We start from the raw sequence: 12,092 nt of genomic DNA, 5'->3' as shown, positions 1-12,092 counted from the left end.
AACTGGTGGCAGGTGCGAGGGCTATTACTGCAAATATTTCATCTTGGATAAAATTAGCGATTATCGATAGTACCTACTTAAATCTCTACATTATTTAAAATGATGATTGACATAATTAGGTAAGATGACAGTCTTATTAATAACACATGATGTAAAATCAATCGGGGTAAATTCTTGGTGATTTTCCGATTAAGACTGTTCGAACTTAATGTAACAATTTTTGTGACAACGACCTATAGTATCTTGTAAGCTTGCCAGGCAAGGTAACATACGCCCACTGGCAGCTGTCAGAAATGATAAAACAGTCTTTAGTGTTTAAAGTATGAATTTTCTCATATTAAAGAAATTTAATATCAATGTCAATAACCCAAATACATCAAATTATCGCATCAACATACATGATCACACCATGTTTCATTAAAATCAATTGAAAACTGTAGTCTCTAATGTGTTCACAAACAAATTTTGACGCGTTTTTCCTAAGTCAAGGGCAATAACTAAAAAACCGTTCATTGAAAGAACGTCAAATTGAAACTTGACCAAGATCTCATCAATATAAATGATCACACCAAATTTCATTAAAATCAGTTGAAAACTGTAGTCTCTATTGTGTTTACAAACAAATTTTGACGGTATTGCCTAAGTCAAGGGCAATTACTCAAAAACCGTTCATCGAAAGGTCGTCAAATTGGAACTTGACCAAGATCTCATCAATATAAATGATCAAACCAAATTTCATTAAAATCAGTTGAAAACTGTAGTCTCTATTGTGTTCACAAGAAATGTTGACGGACCGACGGACAGCGGCGACGGCAATAAACGTCCACATTTCCATATGGGCGTATCAGCAATAGTAATAAAATTTGAATATTGAAGAATATTAAAGTCATAATGAGCCTATACTCTTGACCAACTAACAGGTTTCAATTCCAGTTATCTTTATCACTCGTTTAAAAAGCAAAATTAACGCCAGTATCATCATGATATTAGTTATCTGACTGAGATAGTTAGTGCCCCTCAAATTTGAGACTGTTCTTAAATGCATACAAAACAGGAGATGATTTTGGTAAGATTATAGGCATAGCTGAAACTGAGCTCTATCAGATGCTAAAGAATTGACTAAACGACTATATTCTTTAATACTCCGAACATTTCCGACGATACTTTCGCTTAAATACTTGCAGCCATTTCACATTTGCGATCATACATTCATGACTTTCCTGTACGTCCTAAAAAAGTGATAATAGGAAAAGTCGGTGATAATGACTAAATGCTGTAAAGGACCTAATGTAACTATCAGGAGTTAAGGAGGATAAATTCATCCAACATAACAGAATAATCACATTATATCATATTGATGTGTGATTACTGATAGGAAATAAAGTATTTCTTAATGACCTATATTTTATTAAAGAGTCTTCATTGTCGGTTGAATATAACCTCAAATGGATAGCAATTATTGCTACATACAGAGCTAAATTAGATTGAATATAGCCACACATAAGAAGAAGATAACAATTATTGGTAAATTAGAAGTTTTGTTTTGAAACAAGTTCAGTGATTTGTCAACTAAGGAAGATGAATTTCTTGGGTTGCTTATCATCTGGGAAAAGGTCTCTATTTCTCAGCAAGTTCGACGCTTGTTCACTAATCTAGAGATTCGGCTAGATTTGTTCGCAGACACTGTGACTACATTTGGAGAGTTAGGGAATTCTTTGCGATCACAGACATAAATCGCATACTAGTTATCAACGATGAGTTAATTGGATATATAGCATCTAAGACAATCCAACTTTAAATTTGAAATACCAGTATTGATTGACGGCTGAATAAATATTTAATCATCGGATGATGCATGAAATCGAAGATATTGAAAATGTAGATCAAATATCGATGTTTAGCTAGTTTTGAAATTAAATATTGTGTTGACTCATTTAGAATTTTTATGTCCTTTAAATACAATTTAGATATAAAAACACTTTTTGTAAAAACCCTCTAAATAAATTTATGTTAGCAGTAAAGATAGTAGTAGAATTAATATTTAGAAATGCGCATATAGTTCAAATTAGAACAATTCTACAATTTTACATAAAAGAAACCATTGAAACATACATGGAACTGTAAGTATAATTCAAGACAGCCTAGCCCAATTGGTATACTATTTAGTGGTGGCTGACTTTTCCAGACAACTTATGTTCATCTGAATTGTTCAGAGATAGAACATGTGTTGTAGTCTTAGCCGTAATTACACATTAATGACGATGTTATACATTCGTATGTATTCCTTTTTATAGAAAAAGAACATAGGACCGTAATAAAACACAGAAGAAACGACACGGAATTACATGCTTATCAATTAACTTCATACAATGATCGATGTAAATGTATCATTACAGGAAAATAATATAGTGTGAAGGCAGAATGTCAATAATAATGATCGATATAGAGCAGGTTTTTACATCTTTAAATGATCCTAATATAAAGTTTTTCGTATTGTGCAATTATAATCCAGATGGTAACCTAGATTATCCGATCTAATACCTGTACATTAAGATAGACTGGAAATTCTAACGGTCTCATCAGATCGGTTGCAGTCTAGACACAAAAATAAACCGCTGACATCGACAAGATCGAATTAATGATATAAGTCGAACATGGGCATTCGGCAGCGATTGCGATTTTCACGCATCGATACGTTCGAAGAGATTAGATAAGAGATAAGATTTTCCCAATTGGTCAAATATCTAGGTTCTCCGACATTCATCCACATTGAAGAAGTTAAAGACTACATTCCAAATATTTGCAATTGCATGGAACAAAAGAGCTCGCGTGTTAACATTTTCGAAGCCACAGAGGTTAATTATTTATTCACAACCACAATAATTAGAATTTCATTACTTGCATGCAGATATCAGATAGGTGGGAAACTACTCAAACCTTTTTATGAAATTCCTTTTATTGTATCTCTTTCCCATATAAGGAGATTGCCATAAGTGTTACACATAATCATAAAGTGTAAGAGATAATATATTGACCCCAATTAAGATAAGACTGAAATTATTAGTATACTTAAATTCAAGAATTTGAATCAGAGTTGACGTTTAAGAAACCTATGGTCTGTAAAAGAGTATGATTTAAATACGTTATAATTATGATGGTATAAAAATATCTGAACCTAGTATGAATATTACTATCTGTTTTTTAGAAAACTTAAAAACTTTTCCTATCGAGGTATCACAACTTAGCGGTACTCTCCAACAGGGCGGTAGGTTAATATTTAATCTATTACTTGGACTATCTAAATCCACATGATATTTCTTAAAAGTTTAGAACATGGGTTTCTATTATAGAAGATTTACAAATTGGACGCTGTCATAGAGAAATGGCTAAAAAGACCACCTGATGTTATAACATTTATCTTCCATTAGGAATTTAAAAAGAGTTAAGGGACACCCCACTACGCTTCTTGTATTTATCTTAGGACATAATTCCATGTCAATTTCTCGCAGATTCTTACATCTACAATATCATCTAATCTAAATTTGAAAAAGTAACAAATCTCAAAATCCATCTAATAATAGGCCATGCAAAGGGATAAAGATGGGCATGTAGGAAACCCGCAAAAACAATTTTTTAGAAAAGTAAGATTAAAGTAACTATAAATGACACCCATCTAATAATAACTGCATGGCTAAATTGTTCCCCACCCTTGCGCAAAAGGCGTATCACGACCAAGGCTGATTTGTGATGAATATGATCCATCATAATAATATGACTAAGAGTTAAATCGGCATTTCAAAAGATTTTCTCAAATCGAGAAATCGACTGTCTATTTATAACTATGATCAGCTGTATAATCACAGATATCGACCGCTCAGGTGTACGACAAAATTGTATCAATTAGATCATGAGCATAAATGGCAACTGCTATTATTCAGTCGCAAATGTGCCAAGGTCGTCAAATCAGATTCTTTAATTTGCAGGATAGCAGCTGCATGTCATTAATTGCTAACAGTAAGATATCAAATAACGCCCTGATTCTTTCAGACGCAAGGTCGATCTGAAAACTCATTTTACCTTCTTATGCTTCGATAATAAATTTCATGAACGCAAATATTTTTAGTGTATCTCTAGCTTTTCAAACACTCTGTAATATTGAAGTAAATTAGTTTGACGTTACTTTTTATCAGTAACTCACATTACTCTATCTAACCCTGCCTAGCAACATGATCAGCTTGATATGATAATTTTAAAACGTTATCTTAAAAATTTTGTTTGGGATAGAGGAATCGTTTTTAAATAAAATAGAGGTCAATTCACATGATGGTTACCATGGCTGTTTCTGAATATGGCGTTCTTGTAGATCAAAGATATTTCGAATCAAAACAAAATCATACGCATTCCAATGTCGTTAATAAGTTTCAAGTATATTAAATTGGACCGTTCGTGTTTAGAATCAGTGCAGAATACACAAATTTTATGATCAAGTCTACTGGACACGAAGTCCTGTTCGAACATGGCATAAAGTTGTCTAGATAGGTTCCTCTTCTTCAAGGTTCATTTTCAGACTGTGACTCTCTGGCCAACCAGCAAATACTTCCCAATTTGTCGAAAAGGCCTGCATTACAGAGTAATGTGATCTGCCAATTATAGTTTCTAGTCCACAAAGATATTAAGATATAACACATATTAATATAATATAAATAGCTATTGTTGTAGATTAATCAGATTTAACAAAACTCTGTGAATATTCAGGGTTAATCTTTGAACCCATAAATCAATATTGATTCTGCTATATCAATATCTCGTCTACTGGATTATTACCCCTATAAGTGGTAAATTGAGACGTAATTTTCAAATCTGTCGTTTGTATCTCCCACAACATGTTTAATGTAATTATTAGAATAACTTCAAGAGTCTGTAGATTGATTTTCGCACCTTCTGTTTGTCCTACCCCGCAAATGTAAAGGCTAGACCAAACCTATCTTAACAAACCTTAATATTAAACACAATCCGAAGTTCATATTGTGAGAATACAAACTTAAAGCAAAACACAGCAAAATTCAGCATCATCAGAATTTCAATCTTCTTTCAACTTAAACATATACATTTTATGTTTTCAGTTAATTGGTTTATCTATTTTGGTAGTTGGTATAGTCTTCAAAGTAAACTTTGACCCTATTAAAGATGCCTTGGTCAATGAAAGCGGAAGCAGTGACTTTAATTTAGATCAAGCTGGTAGTACGTTAGGCATAGGTCTTATCATATTGGGCGTTATTATAATTTTGGTGGCTTTACTTGGTTGTAGTGGAGCTTGCTGTAAATCGAAGGTTCTTTTGGTCATTGTGAGTATTTTTTCATATTTTTTTTCTAGATTTCCTACTGGTTTATATTGGCACGAAACACAGCCATTTAATAAATGGTTTTTGCTTATCAAAAATCTACCTAATATCGACAAGGAAAAATTCCAGAGCCAGGAACCATGCTTTCCCGGCTAGAATATAAAAAAATTGTATTGTATAATTATGTTTATGCTTTTCGTTTCTAATTTCAGTATGCTCTAATTGTAATAATAATTTTGATTGCGGAAATTGCCGTGGTTGCTGTTGCACTTATTAAAGGAGGGGATGCAAAGGACGTGTTACAGAAAGGTCTGCTGAAATCACTGGAGAAATATAAACCAAACAGCGAAGACTCCCTTTCTAAATCGTTTAATGCTATCTGGTCAACGGTAAGATAATTATCGCACAATATGTACGCTGCGATTCCCCCTATGCTGAATTTAAATGGGCGAGGAAATTTTATGGATATTGTATATTTGATTTAAGAAAGGAAGCATCATGTTAAAGTATTTTATATGATGTCCAAACGGTTCAAAAAGCTAAACATCCATATTGATATATTGTTTTAAACCTAATTCGTTTTTGCTTTCAGTTCGAATGTTGTGGCGTATATAACTACACTGACTTTAAGAGTGGTCGAGTGGAAGGTTTTAAATTTCCCCCAAAAAACATACCAGAACAGATTCCAATTGGTTGTTGTAAAAATTTTGATTATGAAAATGCAGAAAAGGCAAATTATACGGACCACATAGTATGTTTGACCACTCCAACCGAAAAAAATGCATACATAGATGTAAGTTTATGATATAATTTGCAATATGATGCCATAACTGGCACAGAACTGAGCAGGTACGGAACTTAAAGCCACAATGTGTCAAATATAATATGTTTAATATGTTAACTGAGAATCTGGTCACTTCATTTATCGATACCATTGTTAAGTTTAAAATATAAATCTTAGCATGATATTTTTATAGGCGACCTATCGCTTGATGAAATGTTTTAACAAAACTATTTTGGCAAAGAATGGACAACTGAACGCAGACAAATGTGTTATTAACATGTATGGTGTAAAAAAAGAGGACAGACGAGGTCCCAAGTCTTCAATTTTAGTTGAAAATTATTGATCCTTGGTTTTGGGTAGGTTTTCTGCTTAGCGATTAGCTGCCTTTGATTACTGAAAGGTTTTTGCTACTATATGCAGTAATTTTTAACTTCGAGTCCAAGGTCGCGGCATCTAATCTTTTTAATGGTTAATTCAAAGAGTATTGTTATGGCATGTCTTTATGTTTCTAGGGATGTTACACAGCTCTACAAGATTCCATCTCTCATTACACAGCAGTAGCTATTGGTGTAGCTGTAGTAATTGTTCTTATTGAGGTAAGTTCAAGATATCTCTTGTAAACGTTTGCTTCACATGAACATCGGAAGGTTTGACTATAGGTTAGACATGAGGACAGCTATGGTCTGATAAGACCAAAGTTATTTTACTCTTTCAGCGTCTAATAACACTAATTCTTTTTTACATTCCCATATAATTTCATTAAATTTTTTGTTTCATTTAATGCATGCAGTTTATCCTCTTTTAGCATGTAACTGTTTTACTTATCGCATGTTAGCTCACCTGAAATTTTATATAGTAGCACTTTCTGAATACAGTAGCTAAATTGACACGGTGTTTGTGTTCGCTATAAAGTTCTAGGTTACTCTTGCCTATGGCAAACCTGAAAATTCATTAAGGAGTTAAGAGTCTCCTGGCGTTAGATAAAAATCTGGATATTAAGAGTTACAAATATAAGGATATGTCAATTGCTTAAAATATCCAAATTTAAGTCATCAAGGGTAATGAAGCTTATTTGTTTTGGAGTTCACCCATTTTGTTTTCCCTTCTTCTACCATTGATATTATTTGTTACAGATCATTGTTATTTTGGCTGCCTTCTGTTTATGCTGTAGAAGTGATGACTACCAAGCATAATTTTCATTTTTTTGCTTTTTTAACCATTCATTTTGTAACAGGTATTATTTGCTATTTATAAATTATTCACTATACCGATTCATTTAACTAAGCATGTATTTAGTTTAGTTCTCAGTAGCTGACGAGAGGGGGTGGGTTACCCCTTATTTCTCCAAAATCATTAACACAAAGCGTCTTTCCGTCAATTGGCGGGTCGAATGATATAATCTAAACTTTCTGGTCAACTGAAATTTTACGCATGTCAGTTTTCACAGTAATCATGTCGATGAATAAGGAAAATTCTGTTTTCGGAATGAATTGACGTGTCCCTCTACCTCGGTGTCTTCATGAACCAAAATGTCTGAATAGCACATGATAAAAAATAAAAGGGTTATCGCTGCTTTGAATATAACTAGATCACTGCAACTTGGCAACTTGCAAGAAGCTGTAATCGTGATTTCCTTGCTTCTTGGTGTGGTCAATTGAAATAGCATTGTACAATGTTATGTTCCTAGTTACCCCACAACGTTTATATGTGGACTCTCTGAAAGATAAGATCAGTAGGAGATTTTTACAAGCACTATCCGAAGAATTAGAATGCCTCAATTATCCGGCCAATACTACGCTACTTCTGTCCTGTCATCGACTCAACATGTGTCGAAAATATAATATATCGACTTAAAGTTGTTCGAAATGTTTCCTTACGAAAAGGATTACCATCTTTGTAGATATTGTACTAAATATTTAAATGTTTTTATGTTTACAGATCGTAGTTATCATCGCTGCCTTCGTCTTGTGTTGTAGAAAAGATGAATTCGTATAAACCGGCCAACTGACAGAAAGTGTTCCTTAAAAACTTTCTTGTAAATATCAAAATACAACTTCATTTCATTCGACTCTATATTTTCTTAACCTCATAATATTTGTGTTTCTCAGAATAATTCAAATTCTTGTTCACTCATGTGAAACCTTTCGTTACCCGCAACTGTATGAAGCTTTGTGTAAAATAAGTGTTCTAAATTTTGTGTTTGATAACTTTGATTGCAATATTCGAGGATAATATTGTATAAATAGAAAGAGAATCCAATTCATGCCTTGTTATACAGGGATCAGAAGTTAACCTTGAACAAGAAGTACAAGCGGTTGTAGTCAAATCCAATGTAAAGTTATAGTCTTCATACTTACAGTAATACAAATAATTCGATCAGCCTAGGTAAATGAGACGGACCCGATGAAATTTCCAATTGTCATTTTTCACTGGTCTCCGACAATTAATGTACAGTACTGTATTTGGAATTACGTTTTCGAGGCAGGCTTCGTGTACAAAGATGGGGACAACGCCTTTTTATTCCACATTCGACGATTAGAAGTTGCGAAATACATTACGTTTGTCGATTTGGTTTGCAATTTTGACATTATGGATAGATATTTTGTTTAGGGAATGATGTTAAATTTAAGACTGATCAAGTAATGTTCTCCTTTAATTGTTGCTTGTATAATTAATTTTGTCTTCGCTAATTAAGTTTTACTTTGTTAATATTTGTTAAGAAATTGTTGTAATTGTATTTTGTAATAAAAGTATGCATATAATAATAATATTCTGTTCAATGTAACGATATGGCGATATTCATCAATATAACAGTTTTTAAACTGTTAAAGTGTTTATGAATATTAAAAATTTATACCCTTCTTTAACTCTGTATAGCTCTTTAGCTTAACAATAAGTAACAATTTGTTGGTTTAGTTTTATGGTTTTCTATTCCTGATTTTTATTTTACACAACGTTTCAACAATTTACATTGTCATCATCAGGTGAAATAATATGAAATGATGAAGTTATTTAGCTTTATAAGGCTGAGGCTGTTCCTTCTATCCAAGCGTGGTCTATAGAAGTATTCTTCAAGCAATGTCTTCGCTTTGCATGCGATTTGCCGACTAAAGTAGAAAGAGTTTTCTCCCTTCGATGAAAATGAATCTGTCTCTATGTTAAATCACAAAATTCAACCTTCTATAACTTTTTCTAGAAAACTTGTTGAAAACTTTCCAATATGTCACATGAGATCCTGGCCAATGCTTAGTTTCTGGACAAAAATTCAATATATTTTGACCATGAAAATCTTGAACTAGCCAAACTGACAGTAGACCACTACATTTTATCAACATCCGCTTGACTGTCAAAGCACACAATACGGCTATATTTAGAATTATCCTTCCGCATGAAAAAAAACTCATCATCTCACAAAATCTGAAAGAAAATGCAATTGCAGATATTAAATTCCAAATCTAGACCAAAAGTTAGTCAAAAATAGGAATGCAAAACCCCCAAGAAGGGGGGAGAGAGAGGATTTCTAAAAAATAGCGCGGACTACATTCTGGAGTGGGTCCATTAACGCTAGAATGTATAGGCTTCTCCCTTTAATCAAACGGTAAACACTCTCTGAAATAAAGGCCAAATAATACTTTTTTTTATTAATACATAATATATTTATTTTTTCAACTAAATTGGGGCAACCTGTTTTCATGGGCCTCTTATTTCTGCACTAATTAATGATACGAAGACAGAGCAACTTGAACATATTGTACATAACACAAATTTAACTTAAATCGGTTAAAGTTAACTAAGCTATCTATTTCTGGTGTTGGATAATCTCCTATTGAAACATTGGCCATGGTCTGGCTGTAAATAATCCACTATGATGCCAAGGTGGATTTTTTATTCCTCAACTGCACAAATGATTGCAGTCAGTTTCAATTAAGTTTACCCGAGTACAATCTTAATCTGATGCTAGCTTAGCTTGCTACCATGACATGAGATGGTAATGTGTAGGTGCAATATCAAGGCTCTTGGACTGCCTCATCCTCCCAAAATGATGATCGTCGACAAAACATGTCAGATCGCTATTTGATGTGTTAATACCCTACAATCTATTGTAAGTCATAATGAAAATCGTTTAAATTCTTAAAACTTTAATTATAGCGTGTTAGTGTCAACAAACAAACGAATTTGACCTTTTATCTTCTGCAATAGACTACATCATTATCACATTTATCACATGATATACTTTAATCTAAAGATATTCGTCAACTGTTTATTTTTTGTGTCTAGTTTTTAGTGGATCAGGTCAGATGTCAGCTCTTCAGTTTTTGTCATTTTTTCGCTTGATGAAAACCTAATTACTGGTTAACTCCTATCTTTAACACGCTACATTAATTTTAAGACTATTATATTGCAAGATTTCTTTCATATTCTGTCTGCATTTTCTGTTATCCTTTAAGAAAAAGTCAGAATTTCGGGAAGTGTTTGACATGGCGCCAAACAGCTAATTAAATAAAATTCATAGAAACACAAGTTTGAACTATCCTGTCTGCAAAACGAAACTCGAAATAAAAACAGTTTCGCTAATCATTGGTAGCAGGATGCTCGGTATCAGCTATTCATAAGAGAAAGTATATCAATCATGAATGAGGAAGTATTTTATTAAGAAATATGTCTTTGATGTCTAGAAGAGTAAGTATACCCTATGCGGCGCAGGCAAAAGCATGAGTTACCTCGTGTATAATTAACATAGGAGATATTTATAGCCTCTATCTGCACCATTCTGGTCTCTTGTTCAACATCAGTGGTTCCAGATAAATTAACAGGTATGTAACACCACTATAGACATACTATTGAACTTCAAAAGCGCTGACCGAGTTGATCACGTTAAAGATCCATTGACAGTTGGAAATCGAAAAATGTCTCTCAATGCACACTACATGGCGTAACCAGTGTTATTTGGCCCATTAGGTGCAGAAAAGTAAGATTCAATACCAATTTGTCATACCGTACTTAAAATCTTGATTATTGGTCTGTAGGAAAATAAATGCTAGAAAATCAAACCTCGAATGACATACATCAAGTCTTTGGTCGCTGATATAGATTCATAAAATGTAGGACATAATCAAAGAGATATTAAATATATGGATAGGTATCTCAAGCTCCATTCCATTGGAGCAGATCTAATACATTGAGGATTAAACCTGAAATATATTTGTTTTCAAAAATATGACACCGCAATGAATGCCAAATATTTAAATTTGGAAACACAAAGAAATGATTTTTTCGATTCTGAACTTGTAACAGATGCCCAATGCAGCAAATCCAATTTAGTTTTAACGAAGCGTTAAATAAGAGTAGCCTCCCTTACACAAGACATTACAAATATCATCATTAAATCCGGCTTCATATGCCCACGTTATATTAACCATTTTCTTTTAACAATTAATGTGCGGTCAAGGTGAACAAGAAAATGACCATCGTCCATCTGAGTTGATATTTTGAGTGACGGATTCATTACACCCCCTGCACATTAATGTTATGACGGTCACTATAGTCTCTCATTAAATCGAATAAGTATCAAAATGGTCTTTCAGGGGGAAAATGAAGTCGCCAAGTGAGCTATTGTAAATTGTAAAAGATATTGTGGATATTGCAAAGTAAATAAGAGAGTCCACAGAATATACACATCTGTTAGTAAATTTGGCCGATTTCGTTCCACAAATATACGTAAGATATATAAAGATTCTTAAACAAGCATTTGTCCACTAATGCATACAACTTTACCTCTGCAATCTCCATGCGATTCATAAGAATATTTTTACGACCAGTTCATCAAAACTTATAAGTGTCCAAGAGAAACTAACTAATATGGGTTGTGTTATTGTTACTATTAGTATATGTCACTATTGAACAAAAGGAGTTACGAAAGATAACGACAACGAATTTCCAAATTCAATTAAAATTATCTACAGTGT

General features: G+C 33.1%; 1 protein-coding gene across 1 annotated transcript; it reads left to right on the top strand.

Annotated features, from left to right (window-relative positions):
• Positions 1–4,332: 4,332 nt before the first annotated feature.
• Positions 4,333–8,886, top strand: LOTGIDRAFT_228639 (hypothetical protein; the record flags this gene model as incomplete). The annotated part of the gene is made up of 7 exons (XM_009057297.1): positions 4,333–4,425; positions 5,124–5,345; positions 5,555–5,731; positions 5,935–6,135; positions 6,639–6,722; positions 7,260–7,360; positions 8,065–8,886. The coding sequence occupies 6 exons, from the start codon at positions 4,333–4,335 to the stop codon at positions 7,317–7,319; spliced, it is 837 nt and encodes a 278-aa protein (XP_009055545.1). The 3' UTR covers positions 7,320–7,360; positions 8,065–8,886.
• Positions 8,887–12,092: the final 3,206 nt, after the last annotated feature.

The sequence above is a fragment of the Lottia gigantea genome (genome assembly GCF_000327385.1).
Source record: "Lottia gigantea unplaced genomic scaffold LOTGIsca_3, whole genome shotgun sequence".
NCBI lineage: Eukaryota > Metazoa > Mollusca > Gastropoda > Lottiidae > Lottia > Lottia gigantea.
Note: the sequence above shows the minus strand (reverse complement) of the source record. Positions and strands in the feature narration are given on the sequence as shown.